General features: G+C 50.2%; 2 protein-coding genes across 4 annotated transcripts; one reads left to right on the forward strand and one right to left on the reverse strand.

Moving 5' to 3' along the window:
- The first annotated feature begins 167 nt into the window (after positions 1-167).
- On the forward strand, positions 168-15,781 carry LOC131577446 (ninein-like protein). Its single transcript, XM_058835317.1, has 14 exons — positions 168-386; positions 1,608-1,800; positions 2,027-2,163; positions 2,247-2,384; positions 2,644-2,782; positions 3,874-3,984; positions 4,524-4,613; positions 6,578-6,674; positions 7,222-7,289; positions 12,290-12,541; positions 13,539-13,751; positions 14,412-14,528; positions 14,621-14,801; positions 15,667-15,781. Exons 3-14 carry the CDS (start codon positions 2,096-2,098, stop codon positions 15,699-15,701), a joined length of 1,509 nt encoding a protein of 502 aa, XP_058691300.1. The 5' UTR covers positions 168-386; positions 1,608-1,800; positions 2,027-2,095; the 3' UTR covers positions 15,702-15,781.
- A 20-nt stretch (positions 15,782-15,801) lies between these two features.
- Positions 15,802-18,232, reverse strand: GINS1 (GINS complex subunit 1). Of its 3 annotated transcripts, XM_058835319.1 has the most exons (7): positions 18,132-18,232; positions 17,994-18,058; positions 17,809-17,904; positions 17,444-17,534; positions 17,138-17,254; positions 16,693-16,767; positions 15,803-16,440 (listed from the first exon to the last, which is right to left on the reverse strand). In XM_058835319.1, the coding sequence occupies exons 1-7, from the start codon at positions 18,213-18,215 to the stop codon at positions 16,372-16,374; spliced, it is 597 nt and encodes a 198-aa protein (XP_058691302.1). In that variant the 5' UTR covers positions 18,216-18,232; the 3' UTR covers positions 15,803-16,371. The 3 variants fall into 3 exon arrangements, with proteins under 3 accessions (XP_058691304.1, XP_058691302.1, XP_058691303.1); XM_058835321.1 differs by lacking the exon at positions 17,138-17,254 and having other exon boundaries at positions 15,802-16,440; XM_058835320.1 differs by lacking the exon at positions 17,809-17,904 and having other exon boundaries at positions 16,306-16,440.
- Between the last annotated feature and the right edge of the window lie 2,115 nt (positions 18,233-20,347).

The following is a 20,347-nucleotide window of genomic DNA, read 5'->3' on the forward strand; positions in this document are numbered from 1 at the left end:
TCCCCAATTCACCTCAGGAAATGCATCCAGGGAACTGGACAGGGATGTGCGCGCGGTTTGCGCATGCGCGGAGCCTCAGGGCCGGGGGAGGCGGGGCCGAACTGAGCCGAGGGGAGCCGAACTGAGCCGAGTGAGCCCGAACCGAGCCGAGCGGGGCCGAACCGAGCCGAGCGGGGCCGAACCGAGCCGAGCGGGACCGAACCGTGCCGGCCGGGCCGGTGCTGCAGGCTCTGCATCCCCGCGGATGCATAACCCCGTTTTCCACGGTATGTCAGTGTCTCTTAAGCAGCCAAGACTCCTCAGCTCCGTGGGATGAGGTTTGTAAAAAGGATCCTGGTTGATGGCCTCGATCTGCAGCTCCGTGAGGTGATTTCCACTAACCTTGGGTAAGGAACAATGAAGTCATTGCCAGTCCCTTACACAGGACAGTTCGTTTGCGTTTGATGTTTTAAAACGATCCTGTAGGGAATCCAGACACGAGTCCAGGCACAGCACACTTAGAAAGGTTTCTCCATACATTTTTCCGTGCCAACCCCCAACCCAAAAAAAAGAAAAAAAGAGGCTAAAGAACAGGATTTACTGAGAACAACTCAGGCCAAGGTACTTCTTTTCACAAGTAGGTGATTCCATAGACATCAGTCAGGCACCTGAGGGTGCACAGTTCTTTACTTGCAAGACAGTTTTTAGATACGGTCTGTACTGCAGCCGCTGTATGGTGACTGAAAGGCTCCCTTGGGAACTGCCTGAGCAGGAGCAATCTCTGCCTAGGTGGTGTGGGATTGTAGTATAGAGCAAAAACGGGCTGTTGATCCTCCTCTTTTTATGGGAGGGAGAGGGATGCACATCCTAGCAGAGGAAAAACATCACCCCAATTCTAATATTGACCTCACAAGTGCTGATATCTCTGCACCTCACATGTGACACAGATTGTCCTTTTTTTAGTGCATGAACAAGCTTCATCCATGTTTTCTTTGTCTGATGTAAAATACTTCTTCTTAATGCTGTCAGTTCCAAGGACTGGCAAGGCATTTGCTTTTGAAGTAACACCACGTTAATGTGCTAGGGTGGAAGTGAATCTCTTCTCACCCTGACAGCCAGGACAGCTCAATCCAGGATCTTGAGCAATAAAAAAAGAAAACAGAATTGTTTCAGGTTCTTTTGGCCTAAGACTTTAAGGTAACAGCTCTCTGAAGACAGGCTTCTTCCAAACCTGGTACAAAATTGGTGCTTCTGCAAATGCTGTGAGTTCTGTATCAGCTTTCTGGGTTCTGCTCTTCGGTCAAACAAATTGCTGGCTGTCAGTCCCCATCTGACAGTTTTCACAAGACCCTGCAAGCAATATAAGTTTCAGTGCTGCTCTTTCTGTGGATACTGGGTGTTGATGGGTCAGCAGGGAGACCAAACTGGATGGTCTGTGCCTGCAAACCTGCTCTTGTAGCTGCCAGGAGGGCAGCTCAGGACATCTCCCTCCTGGCAGCCTGGGGTTGTTTCTAAAATGTTCTTCAGTATTGATTTGATCTCTGAAGTTTCTCTTTGGTATTGAAAACCATCAGTTTTCGTCTGCCAGTTTGGCCCCACTGACTTATTCTTGCTGTTTTTTTCCTCAGCACCAGAGGGGAAAGCTCGGGGAAGCAGCCTGTCCTTCTGGCCAAGCTACCCAGGCCCTCATCACTTCTCTAGCATCAGCAAAGGCACTGGATTTGCCAAGCCTCAACTTGTCATTGCCACCTGAGCCCTGGAAGAGCTTAGAGGAGATCCTCAGGGTCCCTGGTTCTGCCTGGATCGGTGGTGGTGGGTGAAGTGAGCAACTGCCTGGGGTGGGAGAAGTGCTTGCAGCCAAGTTCAGGATGGGTTTGGTCACCCCAAGGCTGGTGGAATGCAGGGGTGGGTGTGATCTAGGCTTATCTGTGAGATGGGGGTGGTATCCCTGAAAGGCTGGAGGGTGGTCAGATGTTGTAACAACAGAAATCCTGTTGGAACTGTTAGAAGAGGGAGGAAGTGATCTCAATCTGTGCTGTTTCTGCAGAGGTGGAGCAGCAGCACGGAGGAGGAGGTGAGCCTGGCAGGGCTGCCTGCAGCTTTGGACAGCACACTCATGGTCCCCAGGAGTGGCCTCCAGCATGCAGCTGGCACCTCCTACAGATACAAACTGCAGTGCCTCTGGTAAGGGCACTGCTCCCTGTGAGGGGGGACCTTCTGTGGGCTGCCTGAGGGGTCTCTTCATGCCCTGCTCGCTGTGTCTGCAGGACCCAGGTGAGGCAGATCGCCAGGGAGAGGGACAAGGCGAGGCTCAGTTTGGAGAAGGCAGAGAGACAGTGCCTGCAGCTGGGCAGGGAGCTGGATGAGCAGTACATCACCCTTGAGCACACCCAGAGCAAGCTCAGGTAGGAGGGGTTCTTTTGGTGGGGTGGAGAAAATGTGTTTACACATCCCGGTGTCCCTTTTGAAACTCCCACTTGTTTTGCCAATGTGTCAGTGGCAGGAAAGTCCTTGAAGACCCCTCTCCACTCCCTATGGTCTCAGCACCCTTCATACCAAGCTCTCATCTCCTGCTTTGTGCATGGTGGGAGGGAGGTGTCTGTACCTTGTGGCCATCCAGGATCATTCTCTGTCTGTCCCAACTGTGCTGCTTTTTTCCCCCAGGAATTTTCAGGCAGAAATAGAGGCAAAAGAGCTGCTTTTGCAGCAAGCAGTGAGTCACCAGGCGAAGCTGGAGGCTGATACACGGCTCCTCCAGGGCAAAGAGGCCAACCTGCAAGGGAGATTGAACCATGTGATGAACGTAAGTAAAATTGCCTTGGATGAAACATCTTCGCTCTTTCAGAGGTGGCAAAGCAGAGGTGGTGACAAATATAGATGGTTCATTTTGCTCTTGTTGGGAAGGAGTTTTATGCAGAAGAATCATCAGCCACATCCATACAGTTGTTATATACATTGAACACAGAGCTTGTTACCTTGCCATGCCATTACTAACCTGCTGTGTTGTCTGTTGGCAGTGGTTTGGCCCTTGATAACACCTGAAAACACAATGACCAAAGCTAAAATTGTGCCAGGGACCATGTCAAAAGCAGAGATGATGGTGTCTGCATGCCTGGGATTACCCCAGTTCTGTTCAGTGTAGGAGTACAGATGGAGATAGCTCAGGACTTGCTGCCTTTGTTAGCTGTGAGGGAAACCACAATTGTAGGGAGCAAAGGTAGTGATGGTCCTGTGGGGCTGTGTCTAGCTCTTATTGTGCAAAATTAGTGCAAAGGTCTCCTGTCCTTTGGAGAGATGAGCCCATGTGGTATCGGCAATGTGCTGTCCTGTTGTAGTTTAGGAATGGTGCTTCCCAATTTAGTTCTCCTACCAAGACTCTCCAAATCACACTTGCTCACTCCCTCTCCCTGATTTTTAGTGGCTGGAGAGAATTGGAAGCACAAAAGACAAAGACCATGGGTTGAGATAAGAGCAATTTACTGCAAACAGCAGTGAGATAAGAAACAACCAGTGACAGCAACAATATAAACAAGAGTGTACAAATGAGAGGGTGATTTACATGCAAAATGCTCATTGCAGAGCAGCCACATTTTCTCTGGAAGGCATGTCCTTCTCCCTGGAATTGAGAGAGTGCCTTCCCTCTGTCCCCAGCAATGACTGAGGTGGTACAGAATAACATCTGGGCCTTAGCCACATCTCCTCCTGGTTACTGCAAAAATCAACCCTGTCCTGGCCAAAACCAGGCCATGCCCGGGGTCTCCTGGGAGCTGTGCTCTTTTTGGTGTGCTGATATGCCAGTTGTGTTACAGCTCCCTGCTGAGGACCTGTGGCTGATAAACCCATCCTGCCATGACAGGCCCCACTGCATCAGGGAAATCTCCATTTTCTCTGCAGGAGAACACACAGCTACAAAACAAGGTCACAGAGATGGCTGAGAAACTGGCAGCCTCTGAAGAACTGGTGTTGGAGCTGCAAAAAGAACTCAACCACATTGTGAAGGATAAGGTAACCTCTCTCTGTTGCAGTCAAATAAGAACTTTTCAGGAATTCATAACAAAATTGATCTTGCATATTTTGTATCAGTCACTATGGTCTCCCCCTTTGTGAGCTCTCCTGCACATTAATGACAACCTGGAAGTTGGGAGGTGAAAAAAAAAAAAAGCGTGAGGAAAGTTTCCAGTTGTAGAGAATTCTACAAATCTGCAGTCTTCAAGGGAAAACTTTATATAGAGTTCGGTTTCCAGAAAAGTTTTATTTTTCACTAGTATTGAAGTAAAGGCTTTGTTTTAATATCTTCCACTCCTAAAACGAATCTGGGGAAGGAGGTGAGTCTGTGATCTTGTTAGCCAGGAAAGCGTGCCTGTAGTTTGGTGTCTTACATGTGGAGAAAAATGTTTTTCCTCCTCTTTCTGACCCATCCCTTAGGTGATGGGCCCCTTAGGGATAAATGTATGGGTGTAGCACCATGACCCCTGTGATTTAATAGAGCTTTTGACTCTCCATTTGGAGGTGATTTTCTTGATGAGAAGTGTTTCCTTGTGCAGCTGGAGCAGGGGGAGCCTCACAGCCCAGAGTTCCTGAAGCAGAGCGAGCGTTTTGCGGAGATTGTGCTGGAGTACGAGCGGCAGTGCCAGGTACGTGCGGGTGGCGCTGCTGGTGTGACTGTGCTGCTCTCTGCTGCACATGTTGGGCACTTTGGCTTGAGGGAGTGGAAGTAGGCAGACCTGATCACAGGACAGAGGGGTCCCTCCTAACTTTCTCACAGTCCTGTCTCCTTCACTCCTGAAACCCTCCATGGGTTGTTTGCCTTGCTAGGATTTTGGCAGGAGAGAGAGTAGGGGTGGATCATAAATTCCTTCCTGCCTGTAGCCATGGACTGTTTTGTTAGGGAGCCATGTACCTCTGTTGTTAAGGTCAGACCACCCTGGGCTCTGCTGGATTTCTTCTTGAGCACAAGGAGAAAGCTGTTCTCCTAATTTGGAAACCATATTAACAGCTAAAGTCTTCTATCTTTTTGTTTTTCCCTTCCTTTTCCTTGCTCCCACTTTAAAAAAACCCTAAAAAACTTGTTGCTGTTGAACTCTGCTAGAGAGTCAAGGTAAGCCAGTCCAGATATCTGGTGTGTGTGTGTGGTCCAAGAATTGGTGCTGTGTGTATTGTATTTCCTGCAGGGTGCTGTGCTCCTTCCCAGAGCTTGGGGCTCCCTGGGGCATGAGCACAACCTCTGTTTCACTTCTCCTGTTTTTAACTTGTATATCTTTAACTTGTGATGGGTGCTCTGTTCTTTGAGTCCTGTGCTTGCCACATTGCCCATTTGTTCCCAGATGCTGTCTGTGGCTGGGGAGCACCCCTGAGCAGGGACAGTGACAGTCACAGCCCCTCAGCAAGGGCTGAAATGCAGACTTTCAGCAAAGCCATCCTGTGGATGCATCAGGAAGCAGCTCTCCAAGCTGTAATTAAAGGCAAACATTCTGAAGCACTATCCAGTGCAGCATTGCTCCAGGTGGCACCAGAGGGTTGAATATGCTAGGTGCTGCAATTTTTCCTCAATTGAGCAGCCCCAGAGCTGTCTATGAGAATGCTGATGAGTGGGAAGGTTTGACCTTCAGATTTCACCTGCCCCTGTGAAGGCACCCAGTTGGGTTTATCCTTTGCCCTTGTTGAATGCTCTCAGCTCCTCTTTCCTGTTTAGAATGGAGATGAAACAAACTGGGTTTGCATTTGTCTACATCTGCTCAGTAATTGTTAATTGGAAGTGTCCTAGTTCATAGTCTCTTGCAGCACATCAGTTTTCTGGGTGGCAGGATATGGGATGTAATTGGATGTCTGCTCATAGTGGGCAGTCCAGAAGGCAGGAGGCCTTGTATGCTGTTGCTGCCAGTACAGGATGGAGGATGTGAAGTGAAGCACGCAGCTGCCCATCTCCAGACACGTCCATGGAAGTGGCTCTTTGCACTGGTGTGGTGGCTCATTGCTTGGTGTTCAGCTCTGGGACTCCTTATTGATGGAGATGGGATAAACTCCTGTGCTGGCCTTGTGGTGTCTCTGGCACCAGGAGACCAGCAGGACCTGCCTCGTGCTGTGCTTCCCATGGGATCAGCACCTTCTTACCTTGTTCTATTCCTTCTGCAACCTGGGAATGTTCCCTCCCAGAGGCCCATGGGCCTTGCTTCACTGTGAATCCTGCTGGTTGCCTTGTGTGCATAGAGTGGTGCTTGTTGGCCAGTCCATGTGCCCACAAGAGAGTCTTGAGGATGTAAGCACAAACCTCTGGGCTCATGCTGAGATCATGATATTTCCTCTGTGTTGGATTCTACCAATGGTTATTTAGGTCAGGAGGGTCTCAGGAGGCCCAGCCCCCTGAGGTGTCTGCAGACCCCCTGGTTTTGTGTGCTTTTGCATTCAGGGGCTGTTGCTTTGTGCTTTACAGTGTGCAATGATGGTCTTGGAAATCTGGGGTTGTATTTCTTCTTTGGCTCCTCCAAATTCTCTCATGTCTGCCTTTGTTTGGGAAAGCTGTGCTGGGGCAGGGGGAGGCCGTTCCTGCTCTTGGTGCTGCAGGAGCTTTGTTCTGTGTCCTGAGCAGTGTTTGTTTCAGGTGCTGTATGACCAGAATGGAGTGCTGAGAAGGGAGCTGCAAAGGCTGCGCCTCCAGCTGCAGGAGAGCAGGGCTGAGGGAGGGCTGCCAGCAGCAGGTAATGTGCAGAAGGGCTCAGTGCCTGTCCCCTCAGCAAGAACAAAGCTCCCTTTGGATCCAAGTTTGCATGGGGGTGTGGGGAGGCTTGTTGTGCCTGAACTACTGCTGCCAGTTCTGGTACTGGGCAGCCATGGGAGGGAAGAAGGAGAAGATGGGTGGTGAGAAGGAGGGAGATGAAGGAGAGGAGGGTTTTCCAACTTGAGAGCTGGTGATGGAACCTATGAACTAGGCAGTTATGGGTGAACTGGCAGATTTTCAGTGCTGAAGATGTTGAGGAAACAATGCAGTAAGGAGGAAGTAGCCCCAAACTGTGGGTTGGAAAATTCAAGTTAAGTATTAGATAAAAGCTTCTGGCCAAGAGGGCTGATGCAGCCCTGGGACTAGTTGCCAGATAGATGGGGAATGTCCATCTTTTGGGGTTGTATGGACTGCATGAAGCTGCAGCCATCCTGATCAGTCCTGTCTTGTTGGCCTACCCTCACAGGGCTCCTCTCTGCCATCACACCCCTCTCCAAGCCTTCTTGTTCCTACTTCTGTGTTTACAGAAATGTCACTCCCAGTGGAGCAGCTCCAAGAACAGCTGCAGGACCTGAAGGTGCAGCTGGAAGCCGAGGTGAGTAGCATGGGGGGAGATGTCCTGACTGCTTGGTAAGCACAACTGCTACAGTGTGACTGATGAGACATCTGCTCCAGCAGGGTTGCTGGAGAGAGAGCTCAGGCTGGGGAGCAGCATGGTACCTCATCACTCACGTGGGGTTATTTCATGTGCTTCTCCAGCCTGTCTTAGCTGGTAGGAGGGTTTGGAGCCTTTGCCTCACTGGCTGGCCAAAGGCTCTGTGAAAATCACTGTCACCTTCTGAATTGTTTGTGTGGGTCTTGTGAGGAACCAGAGATCACTCAGCATTGCTGTCACAGTAAAAGCAGGGACAGGACCAAGAGGAGAAGCAGCCAGGTGTCTCCTGATGGTAGGGGCTGTATCAGAGCCCTGTCACCCTTGGCTTGCTGCACACTTCTAACCTGTTTGCTCTGAGGTGAAGTGTGAGCCCACTGTCCTCCTCTTCAGACAGCCGTGAATGCTCATGGGAGAGGCCTCAGTTTCCACATTTACTCCTTTTGCTGCTGAACTGAGAGGTCAGTGATGCTTGCTGGGTTTTGTGTTGCAGCACTGCAAGAGAAAATCCTAAATTGCCACACTGGTGACAGAACAGTTCAAGGAGCACAAAACTGCCTACAGCTCTTCTGCCTGCCTTTGTGCACATCAGATCCTGGAGTTTCTGTTCACAGGGGAGTTGTGGGGAGCAGCAGCTTCTCACCACCACATCCTGACAAGGAACCACCCTGCAGTAGAGGAAGGGATATGAGGAGCAGTGGCCTCTCCCTTCTCCTCTCTGGGGTTCCTTGCAAACAAGAATGGGGAGAACTGTGCTGCTTGCTGGTAAGAAATGGGACCCACTGGTTTCTGCTTGTTAGAGACTGCTGCACGAGACTGACTGTTGCCCTTAGTTCAGCAGGGACCAGAATGCCTGAAGAGAGTCCCCTGTTGAGTGGGACCAATGGATCAATCTCAACTGGAGCTATTGGAGGAGAGGAAAGCTCTCAGGAGTGTGGTGCTAATATCCCAATCCCATCTCCTTCCAACAGATAAACTATTAATGAGGAAGAAATAGAGTTAATGTGGAAAAACTTTGAGAGGGAAAGGAAGGACAGTGAGGAAAACTCCAAGGCTGAGATGTGCAAGATGGAAGACCAGAACGGAGATCTTGAAGAAACAGTTGCAAATGCAGGGTAGCAGCTGGACCAGGACAGAGAAGAAATAAACAGGCAGCACAGGGACAAACTGAGCCTGAGGTCTGGCACTGTTCTCTTTCTGGGGTAAGGATGAGATTAGGGGTGTGTCTCCTGCTCATACCAGCATAGTCTGGGTTGATTTTTCACAGGGCTGGAGAGCTGTTTTAATCTGGAAGAAAATCTGGGCAGAATTGCAGGGCTGCAGTTGTTTGAAGTGAAACATCTAAACTCCCCTTAAGTGAGTGCTTTTATTTCAAGACTCTAAGTTTCTCTGAACGTTCTACAAGGTTGTGTTAGCGGCAGTGCTCACCAAAGACTGTACCTTAAAATAATGAGAGATATAAAAGGGCCTTTGTTAGTGTTTTCTTATTACCTCTTTCTTGGTCCTTCAGCAAACCTGCCTCTCTACTTGCTAAATAACTCTGCTTGCTATCTTGAAAGCAGTAAAAAATGTCTTAAAGTTCTTCATATAGGTAAAAGAGACTGGCTTGTGAAAGAGAGAGGTTGTCACTGAAAAACTGTTTATCCTCTCTTCCTCCTGCCTGTGCCCTGCTGTGTCTCCCTCAGGAGCAGTGTTCCCCTTGGCAATATGCAAGCAGAGGATTTTGCTAGGTCATTATCCTTGTTTTAGGGCTGAGATATGGGGTAGGTGAAGGAGAAAGAAAGTGATTTGGCTGAAGTCTGTGGTAGACCAAGGAAACAAACCTAAATAACAGGAATACAAGACATTTAAACTATTTTATCTCTGGTGAATGGTAGATGGACTGACTGCAGTGGGGAGCTTTCAGAGGTGCTGGAAAAGATGTGATGGGTGTGAGTCTGAGAAAGCAAAAGGTGTGGGAACTTTCTGTGAAGTTTAACAAATTGCCTTGACTTTGCAACATAAAAACCCCTTTGTATTGCATCTCCAGCAAATATACATTCAGAGGCTGGCTGAGCTTTTCAAGCTGTGATATCAAACCCAGGTCAGGAAAATTGTTTTATCTTTAGGAAAGATGCGGAGGTTGAGCATAACCAAGAGCTGTCATGGAATGACTACCAGCATGAGGACAGCTGTAAGGCTTTATTGGAGGAACATTGGTGTGAGAGGAGGTGATTTCCCAGCAATAAAGGCTCCAAGGTGAGGCCTACAAGAGGAGGGCACCCATGAGAAGCAGTAGTGGAAACAGAAGAAAAAAGACAAGTCTCTGTGGAAGCAGAGGCAGCTCAAGTTGTAAGAAAAGGTTAAATGAATAAGCCAAGATGTGTGAAATGCTGGCTGTTTGGTATAAAAAGATTAAAAAGGCAGCAGGGTGAAATGGGAGTAATGCAGAGACAGTGAAGATAGGGGCTCTGGTGTTAAAAGGGACAAGGTGTCTGGAGAGCTGTCCTCTGGGGGAAAAGGAGCTGATCCCCTAAGACTCAGATGAGCAGGTGGACCAAAATCTTCTGTTGCCGCTTCAACACTGAAGGAAGGACACACCAGTGCAGGCAGTGCAGATGTAACAAATGGCCTGTCAATCTACAAGCTGGAGCCAAAAGGAAAGCATTTCAGGGAGAAATGGAATCTTGATAGACAAGGGGATGTTCTTGGGAAGGAGGCAGAGACAGCACAGTTACATGCCTCCAAAGAGCAGACATCTCAGGACACAGACCTGACCTGCAGGGCAAGAAGAGAAGGCAAAAAGCTCTGGGAGACAGTGGTGTAACAGCATAGGGGGAAACCTGACATTCAGGCTGTCAAAACAGAGCTGAAGAGGAACAAGTTGACACAGGAGCTGATGCAGCTTAAAGATGTCATGCAGTAGTTGGAAATGAACCGAGAGCTCAAGAGTGTCAGGTTTGAGTGCAAAGGTAGTTGGAAGAACTAACATGCTGCTGCAAAGAAAGATGCCTTGTGTCTGCTGAATGCTGTAACAGCAGCTACGTTCTCTTGGATGTTCTAACAGCAGCTTTGTTCTGCTGCTCACATGAAATGGGCAATGAACTAGGATACTTCAAATTAATAAATATTACTGAGCACATGTAGATAAATGCAAAAGCTATGTTGTGTATTTATTGACTGTGGGAGCATGGTCAGGGAGCTGGGATGTGCTCCTGTGGTTGTGGCTGACTCATCTCCTCTGCTTTGTACATGGACCTTGGAGATGCCACAGGAAGCACAGCATGTGAATTCCAATGTAAAACCTGGAAAGCAGCTGCACTGAGGTGAGCAAACACCACATAGCCCATGGATTGTCCTTGTGCTTCAATAAGAGAGCAAGAACTTCTTCACACAGTTCCTCTGTGTGCCACAGGCACACAAACTGCAATGCTGTCCTCCCTGCCAGGATGGATGGTCTGCTATCCTGCACCTTCCTTTGAGTAATTTGGGTCCTATAAGGCTCTGGTGTTTAGCAGCAGTTATAGGATAGGACTGTCTAACACAGGACTAAGCTTCATTCCCACAAGTGCCAGTGTTCATGGCCTCCTGGGAGACTGGCAGTACCAAGAGAAGTGGAAGGATAATGAGGCCCCCTCAGATTTGGGGTCACAGCTGTTGTGTCCAGCACTGTAAAATCACAGAGGTCTCACAAACAAGCTGGTTTTTCCAGATCTGGCTTTATTGCAGTTGAGGGGTTGGCCTCACCACCTGTTAGCCTGTAATGAAGTCTTGGTGTGTTTTGATGAATCAAATCACTTTGTATCCACAGGACTGCAAAATAATTTTAGCCACCTGGAAGCCACATAAATTCAGTCTGATGCTCTTTGTCCTTATTCCCCTTTATTTTCCTTCCCTTGAAGACCTGCTCCTTTTCTAGTGTTGTCTCTTGATTGTCCCCACACGTTTTGCCTGAGTCATGGGGAAAGGTTTTTTCTCAGTTTTTAGTCCTTGCTCTCTTTGGAAACCGGATTGGAAAAGGTCAGGGAGCCAGCTCAGAATGCCAGAGTAAACAGGGCATGTGCATGGTTTTCTCACTCTGCTGTCTCCCTGTGCTGGCTGCTGGAGAACAGCTTGCTGAAGAGTTAACATGGGATGGATTTCTTCCTTAGGAAGCTTTAGGTAGGTGCTGGAGTCACCCACTGAGCCATAAATCTGGGGAGAGACAGGTTTCTGGTGTGGATGATCCCGATCTGCTAAGATGTCCCTCCCATTGTTCTTCATCCCTTGATTTTTAGGCCTCTGACAGCATTGTAGGACTTTAGATGTCCCCAGGCTGTCTGCCCTGGGCTGGGCTGAGTCACCTGCTGGGGCAGACACCTGACTCACTCCTGAATCAATTCAGGGCCATATCTGTTTTGGCTTGGCTTTGCTTCCTGTTGAGGGCCAAAACCAGATGTGGGACTACCCAAAACAGGGCTCTCCTCTGTGGGGCTGTGCTTTGCTGCTCTTGTCTTGAAGCTGATACTATCCCTCTTCCCAGCAGGAAAAACAGGAGTGAGTTGGGTAGAGAGAAGGTGGAGCAGCTGGCTGAAATAGCAGAGTTAACAGCATTGGTAAGAAGCCACTAACCCCAACTGCCAGGCTCTTGGCTCAAGGATTTAGAAAGACAAAAACTGCACATGTTCAGAGAGGAGAACAAAAATGTTAGTTTTGAGCATTCAAACCCAGTCTTGCTTTGAGGAACCAGCTTCATCTTATAACTTGTAAAGCAGTGAGAACTTGCGTGACAAAAGCCACTGAGAGTCTTACAGAAGGGGAAAGTCTTTAATGACTTTGACTACTTTCACTCTTTCTCCCTGAGATTTCTCTCACTCCCAGTCTCAAACCCACATGGCCCAGTCAGTCTTTGTTGCATGTGTTCCCACTCCAAGCTACTTGTGCATGATTTGTTGTTTTTTTTTTCCCCCCTCAACCTTTTCCAGAGTGAGAAAGGCAAGGAGGAGCTCTCTCACCCCAATGTCAAGAGGCATCAGCTGGGCTGTGACCCCCCTGAGCACAAGGCTGGTCACAGTGATGGCCCTGGCACTGCCCAACTGCAGAGCCAGAGGCTTCTGGAGGCTGAGTGGCTTCGAGGAGCAGAGATTGCTGCAAGGCTGGAGCACCACCAGAGGCATGCAGCATGTTGGATGGAGATGGAGCTGCTCCAACAGCAGCTCCAGGCCTCACAGGAAAAGGTGAGTGTCCTTCATTCGGTGGCAGGCTGCTGAGTGGTCTCTGATGTTGGTATTGTCCTGCCTGGACACCCTCTCCAGTCAGAAAAAAGTTGTCCTCTTCCTCTTTGTGGGGAGAAAGGATTCTCCCTCCTGCTCAGATATGGCTGAAGCCAGTTCAGGTGCAGATGGGAACAGGTCCTTGCTTGCAGCTGCCCCTGGACTATTCCCTCTGTCCTTGTCCTGTGCAGGCTGGCTGGGCAGAGGGGGTGGAGGCTGAGTGGAGGTGGCTCACACAGGGGTGTCAGGAGCTGTGGTTCCCCATGGCTCAGCTGACAGGAGCTGGAAGAATGGTAGAATTGGATAAGGGGTTGGGATGGCAGCAGCCAGACAAGGCTTGTTGAGGGATGGGAAATGAGGTGGTGAGAGCAGAGTAACTTGGATCACTAGGACAGAGAGAGGAAAGCCAATGTGAGAAATCTTCCAATGTGTTAATATCCCTCTCCTGCATTCTACCCTGGGGACTGGCTTTCCAAAGTACAGCTTACCCATGCCAGCCATTCCCTAGTGCAAAGTTGGGCCAGACCTGCTTCCCAGTACCATGTTTGCCCTTTGCTGGAGACAGGAAGCAGAGGACATGTAGTACAGGACATTTAGTACATCACAGCTAGCCTGGGATGTATCCAAGAACCCAGGTGAGCAGCCTCCTCTGTCTCTTGCTCTCGTGGCCCTTGGTGCTGGGATTTCCAGCCAGAGAATCCTCCAGCAACTCCTGCTCCTCACTACTGAGCAAGGGGAGCATCTCTCAGCAAAGGGGCTCTGTTTCTCCTCCTGCAGCTCTCAATTCCTTGCTTTGCAGGCTGCCCAGTGAGCACCACTCCCATGGTCCTGCAGCTCTGCTGTGCCTATGCTGGGGGGAGAGCTGAGAGGTATCTAACCTCTCCTCTCCCCCAAAACACAGCCTGGGTCTGCCCCGTTGTTGGCTCAAAGCTGTAACCAGCTGCCAACCTTTCTGTTACAGCTTTTGGAAGCCAAAGCAAGCCTGAGCCTGGCCCAGGCCCAGCACGCTCTGCAGTTGCAGCAGGCCAAGGCCCAGATAAACAACATGGTGCCGAAGAAGCAGTTTGAGCAGCTGCAAAACACCTTGAGAGAGGAACAGTGCAAGACTCAGCAGCTCCAGGAAAGCCTCCAGCAGCAGGCTGAGCAAACATGCAGGCAGCTGGTCAGGACCCAGGTAAGCAGGGAATTGCAGGAGCTCTGTCAAGGGTACTGTGAAGGGGACACTGCTGGCCTGGCAGCCTGGAAGGCAGCTGTGATTGAAGCCACCAGAGGTTTGGGTAGAAGATGCTAGATATAAAGAACCCACATGGAAATTGCACCTACCTTCAAATTCAGCTGCAACTTTTAATTCTTCATGAATCCTCCAGTCACCACCCTGCACTCAAAGAGGTGGATTTATCTCTAGGGCACTGAGCAACCAGGTCTTGAGTTTTTGTGAGTTTGTCTTCTGGGCAAAGACTGGGAAAATTATAACCTAAAGAATTATAATGAGCAGGCACAAGGACTGAATCCCAGGAGACTTTGTCTCTCCCTGAGCTTTCCTGGACACAGCTGGGAGAGGGGAGGCCGATGGCTTACTTTTATAGAAAACATTGCTGGAAATTCTGTGCCTTGTCTTAAAACTGATTGGGTGCAGACCTAGAAAAGGTTGTACTGCTCTAGACATCTGTCCCACTGCTCTTTGTATCTGCACCTCTGATGAGTCCCCCTTGCTCTGCCTCAAGGAGTGTGAGAGTCCATGAAAAAGGGCCTTGGGGAAATGTACAGTCCAGGGTTGCCAGAAGCCAGGAGAGTGCTGGGAAACCCTAAAGACAGGCTTTCTTTCCCACTGCAGGAGGAACACGAGCAGCTGCTGCAGGCAGCTGTGGAGCAGGCAGAGGGGCTGGAACAGAGTCTGAGGAATGCTGAAGCTGTGCTGGCAGAGAGGGCAGCTCAGCTCAGAGATGCCCAGGTGAGTGCAAGAGGGGCTGGTGTTGTGTCTCCCTGCCCATCTGGTACCCCTGCATGGGATGCTGAACCTGAAGCCTCCTGTCCCTGCTTTAGGCCCAAATCTCCAGGAACAAACTATTGATTGAAGAGCTCCGTGGAGAGAACAGGAGGTTTGCAATGGCCCTGCAGGCTGCTGAGCTGAAGCAGAAGAGCATGGAGGAGAAGAACCAGCTGTTGGAGGAACAAGCCTCAGCACTGAAGCAGCTTATTGGAAAAATCACACCAGCATCTCTGAGTGGGTGATGGGACATGTGCAGTGGTCCTGGCTGGGGCTGGTCAGGTGCAGAATGTGAGGTATGGGTTGGGAAATCAGCCTTGTCCTCTCTGGTCTTGCCAGGATTTTCCTGTGCAGAAAATAGCAAATGGGGAGCCTAGAGTCCTTTTTGAGGAAATTTGTCCTGTGGATAGCTGAATTTTCCAACTGAAAGCAGCAGCCTTGGTGCCTTTCTGTGGCAGTGTGCTGTTTTGTCATGTCTTGTCTCAGGGCAGCCATCTCACAGGATTTTCTTTGGCAGTGTTTGCTGGTGATGCAGGTGCTTGCTCTCTGCAGAAGGCTGGTGTTGGAGCCACAGTTACATCTTGAAAGCCAGGGCAGAAGGGCTTGCAGGCCCCTGTGCCTGGCTCACTCCAAGCAGGAGAGCTGAATTGTGGCATTAAAATGTTGGTAATGTTTGTAATGTTACAGCACCTCCTGCCATCCCCAGTCTGCTCTGTATTTCAGTAACCTTCCCCAACTGCTGCTGAACATTTATTCCCAACAGCTCCTCCTAAAGCCTGAGCCTAGGATCCAAAACCAACCAGATTGTTGCCTCTGCAGTGGGCAAGACAGAGCAATGCTGTAATGCCCCAGGCATTTATCCTGTTCCTGCCTTCTTCCCCAGCTGTTTGCTTTTTCGGCTCCAGTCTGAGATGGGGGCTAAGCAAACCTCTAGTCTTACCCAGGGCTAATGTTTTTGTGAGTGTTTTCCCAGGCAAAGTGCAAGAGCTGAGTAGCTCCATTAGCAGAACCAGAGAAAGCAGCTCTTCAGCCTTGTTCTGGTTTTGTGCTAACCAGAATCCTTAAAACCCTCTGCTCCCTTTCCCACCCCAACTCCAAACAGCCCATAGGCCCTGCCAGACCAGTGCTCTGGGATAAAAGATTCTTCAGAGGAACAGAGGCACAGACCAAGCACACTGGGAAAAACCCAGGCCCATGACCCAGACTCCAATGATCATTCACACAGCACATCAAGAATCATTTATGGGACTCTGATGAGGACTAAGTTTCATGTCTAATCCTGGAAAGAACCTTGTGCAGCCTTATCTGGCACTTGGAGGAGCAATTCCACTGAGATACTTAAGTAACCATCACACTGCAGGGTCAGGATGGGTTTGGCTGGAGAGGCAGATCAGAGTGCTGAATGAACATCACATTAATTCTTAAAAACTCAAGAGATAGAGGCTGAAGGAGTTCTTTATTTTGCAACTATGGAGTTTTCCTGGCTTCCAGAGCCCAGCCAGTCGGTGTCTTACTTCCACATACACTGTGTGAACAAAGAACTACTCTTAAACAAAAATGCATTCACAAACCTTGGGTGTACCTGTGGGCTTGGATAGTGCCCCCCTGCTATCCTGGATTGCTACATTACCAGCATGCACCCTTTGCTCATGAAGAGCTGTGGTTTTAAGGCTTCAAAGGCTGTTATGAGGAGTGGCAGGATGCCACTGCAGAAATACTGAGGTGTCTGAAGTCCTGCACGCACCAGAGCTCAGTCCCCATCGTGGGCAGGCCTCCAAGCAAGAGCTGTCCCTCCTGTCCTGCACCCTTAGGACAGGACATGCTCCAGGATTCCTTGCCTGATCAACTGCTCGCATTTCCAGCGGGGTAAAAAGTGCTGCACACAAACACAGAAAAACCCTCCTTGAACTGGCTGGATTTGCTGCTGCCCACAACCAGCTCTGTTTGTTGTGCTGCACATCCAGCGCCTCGTGGTACCAGATCAGGCAGAGCTGCACTCTGGACCATGCAGACAGCAAGGAGCTGTGTGTGCAGGGACTGGGACATGCTGCAAGGCCAGCATGAGCAGGGGGATGTCATGGGAGTGAAAGGGAAGGAAGAGAACAGACCACACCCCTGCCACGGGTACCTGGCTGTTCTTCTTCAACAGGATGGTAGTGCCATCTTCGATCTCAAATTCCCCATGGTCTCTTAAACACCGCACCTGCCAAGTGGAAACACAGCTCTGGAAGAGTCCAATGAAAAAACACAACCACCCCCTGCAGGTAACAGTCCTTAGCATGGGAACATGGTTTCTGATTGCTGTAGTTAGTTAAGTTTCTGCAAAAAGCTGCAGAAACCTCTTACTGGGTAACTCACCCCACCACAAACTAGAAATGCCATTTCTCAACATACTTTGTGCTCTCAGTAGGAGTAAAATGCTGGCAGGCAGAGTAAAACACAGAAACCTGTGAAAGCTTTGCAACTCTGAAAGGTTTTTCTTGATGAACTGACTCGGGATGGGGATGAAATGCTTGGAAAGAGATAGTCAGGAAAATGTTTATTCATGGCAGAAACCAGAATCTTGCACTTACTTCAATATACAGGCTTTTAGGAGGTTTGATGTCCTGTGTGAGGTCCAGGCCCTCCTCTCCTCCTACTGACCTCATGTAGGTAGCCAGAGACTTTTTGTACTGGTTGAACCACTCCACCTGTGGGCATTAACACGGCTGCACCCACAGACAGTGAATACACACAACTATTTACATTAAGATATGTTGAATGTCATGCCTATAGGAGGGGAAGACTACCCTATATTGATTGTACTAAATAATCCAGCAGGAGATTCCATATCAGAATATGTGGAAAGAGGAGAAGAGTTTGAAACGGGGCTGACTCACTTCCTCAGCTGACATGTGGAACTGGATGGTGTTGGGCAGAACGCTGCCGTACTCCCACCTCAGAGCTCGGATCCGTAGCAACCGGTCATACCTAGGGGAAGAAATGGGGCAAACCCACCGCCTCTGCTGAGGTGAACGCTGGCCACATCCCCAGGCAACAGCCATATGCAGCAATCTAAATTTCTAAAGAGCAGGAGGGAGCAGAGCCTTCTCTTTGTGGTGATATCAGCAATGAACACAAGGAGAACCAGCTCCACAGCTGCCTGCGGAAAAGCCACCTGCCCGGGCCGAGAGTCCCAGCACGCTGTCCCTGGGGCCCGTGTGCCGGCAGGGCAGAGCCCAGGGGCGGCGCTCCCCGCACTCACAGGTACGCCAGGAGACAGCGCTGGTTCCGGAGCAGGCAGCAGTGCCGGAACCGGATGAGGAAAATCAGGTCCGTCCGTCCCGACTTCGCTTCGGACCTGGGGGATGAGGGGAAGGGGAAAGAGGAGTAGGAGGAGAGCTGCGGGCCGGGGAGCACCGCCCGTGCTGTGCGGGACGCCCAACTCACACATCGGCCTGGTTCCGCTCGTACAGCGCCCGCATCTCCTCCAGCGCCTGCCGCATCTCCTCCGTCTGCAACAGCGGGCACAGTCAGTGGGAGCGGGCCGGCGGCGGGGCCCACCCCGGTGTTGCCGGTGTTGCTCACCCGGAAGGGCGGGAGGTGCCCGTCCGCGGCGCGGTGCAGCTCCCGCACCAGTTCCAAGCCCCGCTCCGCCGCCATCGCGCCCATCCGCGCGCGCGGGAAACCCGCCCGCGCACCAGCCAATGGCGGCAGGGGCGAGCCCTCCCGCAGCCAATGGGAAAGCGGGGGGCGTGCCCATAAGCCACGCCCCCCCGCGTTACCCGCGCAGAGTTGCGCGGGCGCGGATGGCGGCGCGGTGGCTTTGGGGCGGCGACACTGCTGTGGTCACACCGAGAGTCCCCGGGGCTGAAGCAGATATTAGAATTTCTACAGCACACTTGTCTCTAGCGAGCCTGTTTCCCCCAGTCCTCGGGGTCGTTTGCGGGGTGCCGCACCGCGCTGCCTCTGGCAGCCTCCTCCCCCAGCCCTTCCCCGTGCATTTTCCCCTTCCGACAGCCTTCAAACCCGAAGCATGCCAAAACTAAAGGAAGAAAAAGAAAAAGAAAGACGGGTACGTTTGTGGATGGGAGTTGTTTTAGCACTCGAAGCCCTGGATAGATTCAATAAGCCAGGACCACAGCTTGTCCCGCTCCAGGAGATTTTTTCCCCTCTGGCCATGTGTTTCTTATGGTTACCAGGCACAAAAAGCGAGCAGCGTTTCCCGTGCAGCTGCGCTCCAGCCTGGAAGAGCGGGGGGAGCTCTCACACCTCGGCGTGGTTCGTGTGCCCGAGCCGTCTGTGCTGCTTGTGCTCGGGGTGATGAGCTGAGCAGGGACCGTGTCTGACTCTGGCAAGAGCGTTTTAATGATCCCAGCCTTGGGGTTTTGCTTGGGGCTTTAGGCACGGGGGCGGAAATGTCCAGAAATGCTCCGGTCGTCTGCCAGCTGGCGATGGGCTTCTGGCGGTCTGTTCCCCAAAACGAGCTGTTTCCTGGCCGCAGTGCTGCTGCCAGATGTCGGCAGGGACCCCCACCCCTCCCTCCCTCCCACCCAGCCCGGCAGAGGTGCGGGGCCCGAGGAAGGCGCTGGGAAGTGCCTGGGGTCCCCGGAGCGCTGTCACCGGTCTGGCTCGTCATTAATCATCGCCTTCTGCCGGGATAATGGCCCAGCCGAGCCAGGAGAGATAACAGCAATAAACAGACATCCCGAATGCCAATTGTCCCTGCTGAAAATTGGTTGTTGCCTCTTGCCGAGGGATGGAAATGTAGCTGAGCCTCGATTGAAAAATTCCGGGGAAACTGCCTTATCTTACTGCTTTGCCAGATTAAAAAAGCCTCATACATAAAAATAGACCAAATGAATGAAGAATTTACAAACATCTATATTTTGTGTTAGGAATTGTGTTAAAATTAGGAAAACAGCTGAAGACACTGATTTATACAACTGTGACTATTTCAGGCAATGAAGGTTTACATATCACAGTTTAACAAGATAAAAGATCTCCCACAAAATACATAGATGACAGACAACTCATCTGAATTTGACATAACACAGCATCAAGTACACATGTAATGTGATGAACAGTGCCAGGTCATTCCCCAGTTAGGTAACATACAACCTCTTGAATAAGGCAATTCAAATATAACTCTTAATTCAAATCACAACATACCCAGGCAGCATGCAGGGAAAAGTCATTTATTTTGTATATTGAAATGACACAACTTGCAACATGTTTCCATTTTATGTAGTTAGAGCAACAGGATATAAACCATTCAAATAATATATATATATATATTTATATATATCTCAAGTCAACAGTTGTCTTTACTGGAATAAAGATTATCTGTTTTTGGTAAAAATAAAACTATTTGAATTCACTAATTAACAAAATGCACAGTGATCAGAAACCCAATTCTTCTCACCATTGTCTTCCCTGGCTCGCTTGCGTTTCCCTGTGACGCAGCAGCTCCGGATTCAGAGAGCCCATTGCACAGAGGAACAGAGATTCCCTGGCACCTGGTTCCCCTGGCTGCAGAGTGTGCCACCCACGCCCCATGGACAGCAGCTCTCCCATCACACCCATCTCACCCTATGGCTTGGAAACTGCTTTTCCCACCTCCGTTCCCAATAAAACACTTACACACGTGCCTGACCTCGGGGGAGTCAAAAGTTGAATTGCTTGTGGAAACACATTCACTGGAATGGGGCTTTTATTTCTTTTTTTTTTTACCAATTAATTCCTTCAGACCTTTATGACCAAGACATTTAAGAAACCGTGAATCTGCTCAGAGGGGAAAAAAA

Source organism: Poecile atricapillus, chromosome 3, assembly GCF_030490865.1.
Source record: "Poecile atricapillus isolate bPoeAtr1 chromosome 3, bPoeAtr1.hap1, whole genome shotgun sequence".
NCBI lineage: Eukaryota > Metazoa > Chordata > Aves > Passeriformes > Paridae > Poecile > Poecile atricapillus.